This window comes from Malaya genurostris, chromosome 1 (genome assembly GCF_030247185.1).
Source record: "Malaya genurostris strain Urasoe2022 chromosome 1, Malgen_1.1, whole genome shotgun sequence".
Classification (NCBI taxonomy): domain Eukaryota; kingdom Metazoa; phylum Arthropoda; class Insecta; order Diptera; family Culicidae; genus Malaya; species Malaya genurostris.
Window position 1 is genome coordinate 91,518,880 of NC_080570.1, and position 14,410 is coordinate 91,533,289.

The following is a 14,410-nucleotide window of genomic DNA, read 5'->3' on the forward strand; positions in this document are numbered from 1 at the left end:
ACAACGTACAATGAAATCTAACCCGAGAGCTTTCTGGAAGCATGTTAATGCGCAAAGGAAAGAATTTGGTTTGCCATCACAAATGCAATTCGGAGATCGTATTGGTTCGTCTACTCAAGAAATTTGCCAGCTGTTCTCAGAAAGGTTCGCAAGTGTTTTCTCTTGCGAATTTCTATCTCCGCAGGAAATAGCATGCGCCGCGAATAATGTTCCTGTATCCAATTATGCTTTGCACTCGATCAATATAGACGAGGAATTGATACAAACGGCAATCGTCAGTATGAAGGCTTCCGCCTCTGCAGGCCCAGACGCCATACCAGCAGTCATCTTAAAAAAATGTTCAACCGGGTTAATTGCCCCCTTTGCCGTTTATTTAATATGTCACTAGCTACGGGAGTATTCCCCAATTTATGGAAAGCTTCATTCATGTTTCCGGTCTACAAGAAAGGAGACAAAAGAGATATAATCAACTACCGTGGTATAACTTGTATAAGCGCTATCCCCAAGCTGTTCGAAAAAGTTGTGGCGTTTCGAACCGGTTGAATAAAGATCAGATACGTTTTTACTATTGAAGACTGTAATATTTATTCTCTCTTGCTTAGCTCCGCGCACGCGGTAATTCACTCTTTTTTTGACAACTCTCGCTACCTACGTTTTCAGGGTGGTATGCAACTCGTTCGCATCCCACAGAGCCCCCCCAGTTACACAAGAAATCTGATACGGTGTCCGCTTGGTGTAACTTTAGTTTTACAATCGTCCGGAGGATAATCCTTCAAATCTGCGTTGCATGTGAAGGCAGGCTTTAATCGATCAATGGATATTCGTTGGGTTTTTCCGGAAATCAACAAGTCCTTGAATTTATTATCACGCTTCACCACCTGATACGGACCTTCGTATGGGTGTTGAAGGGGTCTTTTCACCGAATCCACTCTGACAAACACGTGAGTACAAGAATTTAACTCTGCTGCGACGAATACTTTCGAATGACCATGTCGGTTTGGTTTGGGTGGCTTCACCTTTTCGAACGTGCGATGCAACTGTTTACAAAAATCCGTTCGATCAACTGTGGAGGTAGGAGAATCGAAGAATTCACCAGGAATGCGCAAACTTTGACCGTATACCAAATCTGCCGCCGAACACTTTAAGTCTTGCCGAAATGCAACCCGTAGTCCAAGCATGATCATCGGTAATTCGACGTACCAATTCTTTGGGTTCACGCACATAATTGAGGCTTTCAGAGTCCTGTGGAACCTTTCGACGATTCCGTTAGCTTGCGGGTGGTACGCAGTTGTCCTGATGTGGTGAACGCCGAGCATTTTAGTTAACTCGTGGAACAGTTCCGATTCGAACTGGCGGCCTTGGTCTGTTGTAATGATTTCTGGAACGCCAAATCTTGCGATCCAATGTGAATACAACGCATGTGCTGTAGTGTTTGCTGTGATGTCCATCAGTGGAACAACCTCCGGCCAGCGAGTAAACCGATCAATCATCGTGAGAAGATATCGATGCTCTTGCGACGGAGGAAGTGGTCCGACAATATCAATATGAACATGTTGAAACCGAGCCTTTGGAAGATCGAACTTTCCCAGAGGGGACGTAGTGTGGTGTTGTACCTTCGAACGCTGACATGACACGCAATGCTTGACGAAGCTGTTGATATCGGAGTTCATGGAAGGCCACACGAAGCGTTGCGTTATCAAGTTCCTGGTTGCTCGTGTTCCGGGATGTGCTATCCCATGGAAATGGGTCATAACATCCACGCGATGAGGTTTTGGTACAAATGGACGAAGCCGACCTGTCGAAAAGTCGCAATATATCTGATTACTGCGGTCGGGTAAGTATTTTTGTTCGAATTTCAAAGATGTGTTGGTGGATTTCATTAAAGCATATAATTCCGTATCGTTTTTCTGGTCACGACTAATTGCTCCGAAATCAACAGACGTTGGAGCAAGTATACTGTCAACACGCGATAGCGCGTCGGCGGTGATATTATCTCTACCACTGATGTGCCTGATGTCCGTTGTGAATTGGGATATGAATTGTAAATATCGCTCCTCGTGTGGCAAACGTGAACGAAGTTTTTTGAGCGTTTTTCCCACTGCGTTATTCACGATTTCGACGAGATCTGGATTGTGTTTCGTGTCGTGTCGAGGCGAAGGACTTCGAAGTGTTTTTTCGATCCGTTTGGTCGCTGTATGTGATTTGTTTGGAGCGATAGTGCCAGCTACCGAAGATTTCGTTTTATATAGAAATCCAACTACTCACTCTATTTTTCCCGTTCAAAGCGCCATCTGAACCTCAGTGTCAGCATTGTGAATTTTGCGCACGATGGCTAGTGCTTGTGATCGGTGTGCTAAAACCGTTAAATCAGAAGATGATTTCATAGGGTGTTCGGGTTTTTGCAATCATGTAGTCCACATGAAGTGCGCAAAACTAAACAAGCCGTTTTTAAAAGTAATTGACGAGAACCCCAATTTGCTCTGGATTTGTGACGAATGTTGTAAATTGATAAAACTTGCTCGTTTTCGCGAGACAGTTTCCTCCATTGGGTGTGCTGTCTCAGCTATTGCTGAAAAAACTGAGTCAATATGTGCTGAGCTGAAAGCCGAAATAACAAAAAATAGCCAGCAAATATCTCGCCTGTCTCGCATCGTTTCTACTTCGTCATCGGTGCCAGCGAATCCAGTTTCTCGTCCATCTGCTAAACGTCGTCGCGAAGAGGTATTTGAGACAAGCTGTTCATTGATGGGTGGGCAGAAACCAGCCGAAAACTGCAATATTGCAACGGTTCCGCTAGCTTCCCCTCTTGCATGGATCTACCTCTCCCGCTTTCATCCCAGCGTTAGTAAAGAGATGGTCGAAAAACTAACGAAAGATGGACTGAATTGCAATGACGAAATTTCGGTCATCCCGCTGGTGAAAAAAAGGAATGGACGTCAACACCCTGAACTTTGTTTCCTTCAAAGTTGGAATTCCTGCTAAGCATCGTGATGTTGCACTTAATCCTGACACATGGCCTCAAGGTGTCCTCTTTCGCGAGTTTGAGGACAACCGGAAGCAGGATGTCTGGTGTCCGCCTATCGATGTTTCTCCGCCTACTCCAGATAAGAATGACCGTAGTACGCCTGTGAGTATGGAACAGCAAGGTACACCTGGATCGCCTTTTTCCCTCTTGACAACACCAATGACGTTATGAGATTGCATGGAAACATACCGGGACGCACTGTTATAGGCATTTTGGAAGCTCCTGAACCCCTCACCACAGTCGAGCCATTGCAGCCAGCGTTCTCCAGCCGTCATGGTCCTGTGTGTGGGTGGGATGAAGGAGTCTTCCAAACATTCCTCCACGGCAAGTATTGTCTTTTTTCTTTGCATCCAAGTCCTCATCTTGCTCGCGTTTGTAGATGTCAGCCCCTCGTTGGAAACCTCTTGCTGCCCAGCACCATTGATGCGCATGATTTATCGTTTGAGGTTGGACTGGGACGCAACATAGTTAGCATCATGGAAGCCCCCGATACGTTCCCCACAGTCGAGCCACTGCCGCCAGCGATCGTCAGCCGTCCCGGTCCTGTGTGCGGAAACGAAAAGGGGGTCTTCCAAACCACCACAAATGGCAAGTACTCATCTGCATTGAACGGTTCTAGCACTGATCCGATCCCAGTTTCCAGCCTTCCATCGCAAGTCCGATCAAGTAACTACAATCTGCAGATTTACTACCAAAACGTCGGTGGTATGAACTCATGTGTCGACGAGTATCTGTTAGCAAGTTCAGACGATTGTTTTGACATTATCGCTTTCACCGAAACTTGGCTCCGAGAAAACACACTGTCTGTGCAGGGGTTTGGTGCCAGTTACCAAGTTTTTCGAACCGATCGCAGTACTCTTAACAGTCCCAAATCTATCGGAGGCGGAGTGCTCGTTGCGGTACATAGACGTTTCGAAGCGCAGTTGATCGAATCAACGCCTGGTAGTCGTGTCGAGCAATTGTGGATCAGTGTCAAGCTCGCCGAGTTCACAATCTTCCTCTGCGTAGTGTATCTTCCACCTGATCGATGTCGCGATCTTGCTCTAATCAATGCTCACTTAGAGTCCCTTCATGAAATATTTTCAACTCACGCGCGTCCAATCGACGAAATTTTAATCGTTGGAGACTTCAATTTTCCCGGAATCAAATGGCAAGAAACTTCCGGTGGATTCTTTTTCGTTGATCCGACGCTTTCAACATTCCATGTTGGCATTACGACCTTACTCGACGGTTATAGTGTGAACTTACTTCGCCAATCGAATCCTGTTACCAACGAAAACGACCGAATGCTGGATCTATGCTTCTCGAGCAGAGCAGATGTTGCACCTATAATTAGTGCCTCACCGTTTCCTTTGGTCAAATCTGTTCGACATCACCCGCCACTTCATATTGTGCTCAACTCTGATCTTCCACCAGATGGCTACAACACGACCGACATCATCGACCGACTACACTAAAATGACCGACTTTCTAATACATATTGACTGGGAGGAAATTCTCGACAATGATGATGTCAACGCTGCTGTACAAACGTTCTCTAACGTCATGAGCTACGCGATTGACTTCTTTGTACCAAAACGATCCAAACGGCTTTCCCTGCATCTACCATGGCAGACCACCGTAGTGAGACAACTGAAAACGACTAAAAGAGCCGCCCTAAAACGGTATTCAAAACATGGAGGATACACACTGCGTAATCAATATGTCCAGATCAATCAATTATTTAAGAAAACTGTCAAGCGTTGTCATGTCAACTACTTGAAAAATGTACAACGGAAATTGAAATCTAATCCGAAGTCTTTTTGGAAACACGTGAACGAGCAAAGGAAGGAGTCTGAGTTACCTTCTATAATGAAGTTTGGAGAGTTTACTGGTTCGTGTAAGCGGGAAATCTGCCAGCTTTTTTCGGAAAAATTTTCTCGTGCCTTTACAAACGAGACCTTAAGCCCGCAACAAATTACACTCGCCGCGCTCAACGTTCCAGAATCTAATAATTCTTTGAATCTCATTCATATTGACGAGGATTCGATTCGGACGGCAATCGCTTGCATGAAGTCGTCTACCTCCTCTGGCCCTGACGGCTTACCGGCAGTTATATTGAAAAATTGCTCGACTGGTGTAATTGTTCCCCTTTGTCGACTATTTCGGATGTCACTCTCTAAAGAAGTTTTTCCCAACTTATGGAAATCTTCTTTTATGTTCCCAGTGTATAAGAAAGGTGACAAAAAAAACGTGGACAATTACCGTGGCATCACATCGCTTAGTGCAGTTCCTAAACTGTTTGAAAAGGTTATTCTGGCACCGATTTTCAACCACTGCAAGCAATATATTGTTGACACTCAACATGGTTTTATGCCCAAGCGCTCCACAACCACGAACCTATTGTCATTCATGTGCTACGTGACTGATGGTATGTCAAAAGGCTTACAAACAGACGCTATTTACACCGATCTCTCCGCTGCCTTTGATATAATAAATCACAATATAACAATTGCTAAATTGGAAAGACTTGGATTCGGCTCTAACATCCTTCGGTGGCTGCAGTCATATCTTGTAGATCGTCGTTTAGCAGTGAAAATCGGCGATCACGTTTCCAATGAGTTTATCGCTTCGTCCGGAATTCCGCAGGGTAGTCATCTCGGGCCTTTAATATTTTTACTGTACTTCAACGACGTCAACTTTACTCTAGAGGGCCCTCGTCTATCGTTTGCCGATGACGTTAAGATCTACTATTACATTCGAAGCCCAGAAGATGCAGGTTTTCTTCAACGACAGTTGTTGAGCTTCGCCGAGTGGTAAAAGTAAACCGTATGAAATTGAATCCTGACAAATGCTCGACCATTACGTTTTCGAAGAAGAAAGAGCCATTTCATTTTGATTACTTTCTGGAAGGATCGCCGATAGTCAGAACGACGTGTGCTAAAGACCTTGGTGTCTTTCTCGATGAGCAACTGACATTCAAGCAACACATTAGCTATATCGTGTCCAAAGCTTCTCGCAACCTAGGATTTGTAATGAGGATGGCTAAACATTTTACAGGCGTGCACTGTTTGAAATCTCTGTTTTGCTCGCTTGTTCGTTCATCCTTGGAGTACTGTTCTGTCGTTTGGAACCCTCACTACATAAACGGAGCTAATATAATCGAATCGATACAACGCAGATTCATTCGCTTCGCCCTACGGCGCTTACCGTGGAACAATCCTCATCAACTACCAAGCTACGTAAGTCGAGGGTTATTAATCGGTCTCGATACACTACAAGTTCGTCGAGATGTTGCACGTGCTTTATTGATAGCAGATGTTCTGACCGATAGGATTGACTGCCCTGCTTTGCTCCGCGAAATTAATATCAACGTCCGACCCCGGGCTCTTCGCAACAGTGCATTTCTTCGACTTCCTTTACGACGAACTAACTACGGTGCTAACAATGCTATTATTGGCTTGCAGAGATCATTCAACCGCGTTTCATCAGGATTTGACTTCAATCTATCACGCAGTAGGATACTTGGAAATTTTTTATATATTACTAGAAATTATCATTAGGACCATTCTGTGTCTGTTGATTATACCTAAATAAATAAATAAATAAATAAATACTTTACAGCCATTTTCATAGCGGTCAGTTCACGGCCAAATGTGGAGTAATTGCACTGAGATTTGGAAAACTTCTCGGAATAAAATCCCAATGGCTCCCAATTTTTGTTGTTGAGTTGTTGTAAAACTGCCCCTGCGGCCGTATTTGAAGCATCGATCATAAGGCTGAGTCGTTTGGCTGAATCGGGGTAATGAAGAAGCGTGGATTCTGCCAGCGAACGTTTGCAATTTTCAAAACTTGAACGAGCAGCCTCGGTCCAGTTCAGTTTCCGAGAATCGTTTTTTTTGTTGTCCGGAATCAGCTTCCGAAGCTCCGTTTGTGTATCCGTTGCGTGTGGAATGAACCGCTTGTACCCATTTACTAACGCCAAAAAACGCCGCAAATCTTTTACGCACGTAGGTAGCTCGTAATTTGTAATGGCTTGTACTAGAGATGGTCGGGTATAGAAATTCTTATACCCGAACCCGACCCGTACCCGAGTGATCAGCAAAAAAAATTACCCGTACCCGACCCGTACCCGATTAAAAATTTAAAAAATTAACCGTACCCGACCCGTACCCGATCAATAATAAAAAAAAATTACCCGTACCCGACCCGTACCCGATAAAAAATAAAAAAATTTACCCGTACCCGACCCGTACCCGATTAAAAATTACCTGTACCCGTACCCGACCCGAATGAGTAGTAAAAAGTTCACCAAAATTCAGGATGGAAAAAATAAAGTGTTTTAGATAGCGAGCTAGATAGAGCGTATCAGGCTCTAGTTTGTAAGTAAAATACATTAAAATGCTTGTTTACATTTGAACATATAAATACACTGTGCAGCATGAATAGATTTCCAATGTCTTTGGTACTACTCTTTGTAAATGAGTACTACCAATACTTTGGTATACTCATTTACAAATGTCAACAAAAGGGAGTAATATCTACTCAAATTTTTCGAGAAGCTTATTGATCCAAAATGTCGTAATACCCGTTGTATTCAATTTTGGGTGGGTATGGTTTTTACGAAACAGTGCGACTTTTGATCTAATTCTTTAGAACCACAAGTAAGCGTGCTCATTATCTTGACACACAAATAAAAATTCACATTAGAATCACTTGAAAAATCACGAACATCCCCTAAAATTAATAGAGTATCATCGGTTCGTTTACGTGAATTGACCAAACATCAAATAATTCACGTGTATTCCCGGTGTGAAAAATTCAATTTTGAAAATGGTGAACTGTGAGTCCTTCAAGTGTAAGTAGTTTGAACATTTGTGAGAAATTTTTGTTGGTTACATTTTTTTTACTACAAAGCAAAATGAATTATGATTTTGATTTAAATTAATCTATCAAATATGCCCGTTTTGTAAGCCTCACAAACCCACACCAACGATGTTAACGGGAGCTGGTGGTTTTTACAGCCATTGAACTTCTGTTCCACCTCCCTTGGAACCCTCAACGAGTGAACACGGTGAAAATTTGAGCATTTCGCGTGAAAAGATTTTCACCCGTACTTTTGCGACTGTCACGCATCGAGATTTTCAGTGAAAAGAAACGTAAACTAACTCGACGTCAACATTTCAAAAAATTGACAGATTTTCTTTGTTTACTTTCTCTTTCGACTATATCTGCGTTATTATACAAACGATCGTTACATATTTGGTAATGTTTGAAACATGGAGATATTATCTTTCATCCTACACGAATACTTTGTAGGTACACGTGAAAATTAAGGAGATATTCACAAAATCGAAAGTAAACAAAGAGAAACTCTCATTGGTTTATGTGCCCTTATGAAATGTTGACATCGAACTGGCAATACAGCTCAACTTGCTGTGCCATCAATCGGTGTCATTTCAAGTGAGGTGACACCACCCAGAAGTGAAGAATAAGAAGAACTTCTATGCAGAATTTTTCTAAAATAAATGTTCATGTTTTTATGGGTAGAATCCTAATGATTTATATGTAAATTTTGAAAATCTCCAACCAATATTTAAAACAACAGTTTTCTGGTATCTGAATGTGATGTGAGTACTACACTACATTTTATATATAATTCAAATAATTTTTACTGGATCATCTTAGAGCTAAGGCAGTGTGTCTTATTAAATATGTTATAAAAAAGTAGGGTGGAAAATATTCACATAACTTTTCACGTAACTATGATTGATCGTTTTTTTTTAAATGAAGAAAAGAAATTTTTTTTTCTGGAAAAAGATGCCAGTTTTTAGGTTTGGTTCTAGGCGCGAATGTCAAAACACCTTGAATCAAATTGTTTATTTTTCGGAACAACTGTTTTGCAATAAAAAATTCTCGTCAACGTGTAAACATATTTATGTGAACTACAAATGGTCGGGTAATCGATCAGAAAAAAAAATTTACCCGTGCCCGACCCGTACCCGAGTGAGTAGTAAATTTTTTTACCCGACCCGACCCGTACCCGAGTAAGCAGTAAATTTTTTTTACCCGTACCCGACCCGTACCCGATTGAAAATAAAATTTTTTACCCGTACCCGACCAAAAACCCGTCGGGTACGGGTACGGGTCGGGTTTCGGGTAAAATACCCGATACCCGACCATCTCTAGCTTGTACCCGTGCGGGAAGAGGACGCACTCCATCACCGCTGATGAGGTAGCCGAGGAATTCAACTTCGTTGCGCCCGAAAGTGCTTTTTGCAACATTGATCACCAATCCATGTTGATGCAACCTTTCGAAAACGATTCGCAAATGTTTACGATGCTCTGACGGAGAAGATGATGCTATGCAGATGTCATCTATAAAGACCACCACAAAATCCAAGTCTCCGAAAATTTTGTTCATGTACCGCTGGAATGTTTGACTGGCATTGCACAAGCCAAATTGCATTCGCGTGAACTCGAATAACCCAAACGGGGTTATTACTGCCGTTTTGGGAATGTCGTCTTCTTCCACGGGAATTTGGTGATAAGCCCTTTCTAAGTCTATAGTGGAGAAGATGGATTTACCGTGGAAAGAGTGCAGTAGATCGTGAATATGAGGAACTGGATATCGATCTGGAACAGTGACTTGGTTCAAGCGGCGGTAGTCACCAACGAACCTCCATTGGCCGTTTTTCTTCAGCACACAATGCAGCGGACTTGCCCAGCTGCTGCTTGATTGGCGACAGATCCCCAAGTCACACATCACTTGGAATTCTTCTTTAGCTGCTTTCACTTTTTCGGGATGCATCCGTCGTGCTTTCGATGCTGCTGGAGGACCTCGCGTAACGATGTGGTGGGTGACATCTTTTTTGGATTTCTGACTGCATCGTAGACGGTAGAGTTATTTCTCGGAATTCGGATAAAAGATCCCGATACGGATGATCCGAGTTGACAGTAGTCACGTTGTACAAGTCCGGTGATGTCACATTTCCGGAAGAGCATAAACCGGTTCGCCCATCTACCAAACGCTGATGTTTCAGATCCACCAAAATGCCGAAGTGGGCAATGAAATCGGCTCCAATGATCGGCATTGTTACATCCGCAATGATAAAATTCCACAAAAATCGACGTCTGAGTCCAAGATCCGTGTTGAGGAATTTGGTTCCGTAAGTTGTGATTTTGGTTCCATTTGCAGCGTGCAAAGAATGTGCAGCGAGCGTTCCATTCTTTTCTTGTCTAGTTGCCGGTAGAATGGACACATCAGATCCGGTGTCGATAAGAAACCGGTAGTTTGTGGTGCGATCGTAAATAACTAAACGGCGGCCATCGTGGACTCCCCCAACCTCCGCCGAGACCGGTTGGGATGAAGCTAGTTTTTTGAACTGAACGAGCATGGCTGTCGACACTGACGTGCATTAGTGCCGTAGTTTCGATGATACCAACAAATTTCATTCTGTGATTGTCTGCTTGCCAGAAACCGATTCCTTGAGGTAGATCTACTTCGCGAGCGGCCAGATGATTTTATTTTTCGAATCTCAGCGGTGAGAAAGTCGATTTCCGATTTAAGATTGTTCTCCACTGAATAGACGGATTCCTTACTGACGTTGGTGACTACAGATGCCTGGCCACCTACCGCGTCAACGATTATATCAGCCATTTCAGCCAATTTGGCTAGCGTTCCATCGTGGCAAGAGATGATGGAACGAATGCTTGATGGTAATCGTTGGATAAACAGCATCTTCAGTAAACTGTCGTCTACTCCTAGACCGGTAGATAACTCCTGCATTTTTGATAGATGCGTCGGCCAGATCCCAGTCTCCCAGATCATGCGACCCGAGTAGGCGTTCCAAACGATTTTCTGGAGACAAAGCGAATCGGTCGATTAAACGTTTCTTCACAGTATTGTACTTATTTGTCACCGGAGGAGCTGTGACCAGATCCGCGATGTGGCAAATTACCGACTGGTCAACTTTAGCCACAATGTGATGAAATTTCGTTTCATCGGACGTAACCCTTGCTAAAGTGAATTGTGATTCGGCTTGCGCAAACCACATGACCGGATCTATTTTCCAAAAGTCCGGAAGTTTAACACTAACCACAGCAGCAAGCGCAGCGGCTTGAGGTTGGCCGTCGTTGTCGTTCATATTTGAGGTTAGATTTTTTTTTGTCTACCTTCGGAAGGTGATTTTCGAGCCAGGAACGGGTTCTTAAACCGAACTCAATGTTTCGCGACGTCGCCAATGTGGCGTTTCGAACCGGTTGAATAAAGATCAGATACGTTTTTACTATTAAAGACTGTAATATTTATTCTCTCTTGCTTAGCTCCGCGCACGTGGTAATTCACTCTTTTTTTGACAACTCTCGCTACCTACGTTTTCAGGGTGGTATGCAACTCGTTCGCATCCCACAAAGTAATACTGACTCCAATTTTCAATCATTGCAAACAGTATATCGATGATTCCCAACATGGGTTTATGCTTAAGTTTTACACAACCACCAATCTATTATCCTTTACATCTTACGTGACCAACGCTATGTCAAATGGTTTTCAGACGGACGTAATCTATACCGATCTTTCCCTCGCCTTCGATAAAATTAACCATGACATCACAATAGCAAAACTGGATCGACTTGGTTTTGGTACAAAAGTCCTTCGATGGATACAATCATATCCCAGGAATCGTCATCTTGTGGTTAAAATTGACGATTGTGCTTCGAAAGAATTTGTTGCAACATCTGGAATTCCGCAGGGGCCCTTTGATCTTCTTGCTTCTTACTTTAACGACGTTAATTTTTCTCTGGAAGGACCGCGCATATCTTTTGCAGATGAACTCAAGATCTACCGTGTTATTCACACCTTAGAGGATGCGACGTTTCTTAAGCGACAAATGGCAATCTTTTCGGATTGGTGCAAATTGAATCACATGACCTAATCCACAAAAATGCTCGATCATTACGTTTACGAGAAAAAAACTGCCTTTGAAATTCGAATACTTTATTGAGCGATTCACGATTGGTAGATCGACGTGCATCAAGGACCTCGGCCTTTTTTCTTGACGAGCAGTTAACATTCAAGCAACACACCAACTACATTGTGGCTAAAGCTTCTCGTTGCCTTGGATTCGTGATGAGAATGGCTAAGCTTTTTACGGATGTTTACTGCTTGAAATCCCTATCACTCGTTCGCTCTACTCTGGAATATTGTTCAGTTGTTTGGAACCCTCACTACCTCGCGTTAATAGAATCGAGTCGATTCAACGTAGATTCGTTTGATTCGCTCTTCGCCGTTTACCTTGGATCAATCCTCATCAACTACCGAGTTATGAAAGTCGCGGATTGCTAATCGGTCTAGACACACTGCAAGTAAGACGGGAGCTATCGCGTGCTTTAATGATAGCAGAGGTTTTGAATGATAGGATGAGTTCGACTTCAATTTTTCACGGCGTAAAACAAGGACAAAATTCTTACATAGTATTAGAATTAATCATTAGGATCACATCGTGTCTGTTGATTTTACAATAAATAAATAAATAAATGTGAAATAGAAATATTTACCCCAATTGCATCTAGTTAATTTAAATTGGTGACAAATTCCAGCCATAAGAATGCATGAAACCACCTAATGACCTGTTGTCTATTTCAAACATTATTAGTCATATCTACTCCGTGATCGATCCAGAGAGCAGAACAATTTTCATTTTTCACATTTTTAATCGAACGACTTGGTACTCTGACTATACCCAAAGACATCATATTAACAAGATATCCAGCTCTCAAATTTCCCGAACAAATAATTGGCAACATCCTTTTTTGCGAGCATGTCGCCCTCAGGTGAGTCCGCATCGAATCTCATACATAGAAGTAGGGGAGAGAAATGTCAAATTCGTGCGCGCCAAAATAGCAGGGCTGCGCACCCATACAATTGACATGACATGTTGAATGAGACGCCGGGCGATGGCGTTGCTGAACTGAAGATTGAGATCGCTCCAAGCTGACAGGGTCTGCTATACCACTCGATGCTACTTTGCACGGTATCGATACTAAAAAATCGATACTTTAGGCTCAATTATCGATACCTTGAATCGATATCCATTCCTACATGAAGCGAATGAAGAATATTTTTTCTTATTTAGTTCATTTGTTTTCCAGGCGCTTTAAGTAGTAAATGTATGCAGTTACTTACTCCGTTTACAGAAGGCAGTTTTTTCTTGGATGACATGTATTTCTAAATATCAGAAATTACAATATCATAAAAAATAAACAAATTAAATTAGCGCTATGATTTTTTTTTCCGTAATTTCTAACTAGATTTAACTACAACTGTATTACATTTTACAATAAACATTTTTAACATAACATTTTTACAATAAATAAATAGATACTGTTTCGGAATCGAATTGTGGTGTAATGTAGGATAATTTTATAACATTAGTAAGAGCCTATTGTACTATATACTTTTTTCATATGTATGTGCCGATATATCCAAATACATAATACATTACATTACAGGATGACGATCGACGTCGACGCCGAGACGATAGAGATAATGACCGTTATCGTGAGAAGCAACGTGATCGTACACCCGAACGGGAACGCAAAGAACGTGATAGAAGCCCTGTTCGTAAAATGACGCCGAAACGTAGGAAGATTCGTCTAACTCCGCGATATATGGTGCAAATGCCCAAACAGCTATTAACTCTGTAAAGTTATTAAACCTAAGTATTACATATGAACTATTATATGATATCGATATTTTACAGAAAAGAGGCAGATATACTGGAGCTACGTCGTCGCTACCACGCCCTCTATATTCCATCAGATTTTTTCTTGTCGCAAATTCGTTGGATTGATGCATTCCCTCCAAACGAACCATTCACTATACGAAAACCGTGTGCGTTTCACGTAATGCACAAAGACGTCGAACCATTATATCCGAATGACACGAACTTAGAGCCAGTTGATGCCGATTATTTGTACAGTGCTAAAGTGATGTTGATGAGCACACCACCTATGTCTGAATTTTATCAAAAATGTTTTGCAACAGGCGAGGAGCGTTCTGAAGATGAGCGTGATTTTGTTCACCCCACGAGACTAATCAATTTCCTAGTGGGTATTCGCGGGAAAAACGAAACAATGGCCATCGGAGGACCGTGGTCCCCGTCGTTGGATGGAGAAAATCCTAACTCAGACCCGAACACACTCATCAAGACAGCAATTCGTACATGTAAAGGTTTAACAGGGATTGACCTTTCTAGTTGCTCTCGCTGGTAAGTTTAACTTTAAGAATAGACCATTGTTCAATTAGATTTTTTGAATTATTTTCGTTATCCATTACTTTGGATGTATGTACGCTAAGGGCAAATATTATTGTGTGGGTTTATGTGAACCAAAGAAGGAACCTGG

General features: G+C 42.3%; 1 protein-coding gene across 1 annotated transcript in view; it reads left to right on the forward strand.

Annotated features, from left to right (window-relative positions):
* LOC131440716 (cell division cycle and apoptosis regulator protein 1-like) overlaps positions 1–14,410 on the forward strand; it is a 62,285-nt gene that overhangs the window by 6,884 nt on the left and 40,991 nt on the right. The window contains exons 3-4 of the mRNA XM_058612235.1: positions 13,517–13,707; positions 13,768–14,274. Of these exons, the coding sequence (XP_058468218.1) occupies positions 13,517–13,707; positions 13,768–14,274 (698 nt within the window). The remainder of the gene's footprint in view (positions 1–13,516; positions 13,708–13,767; positions 14,275–14,410) is intronic.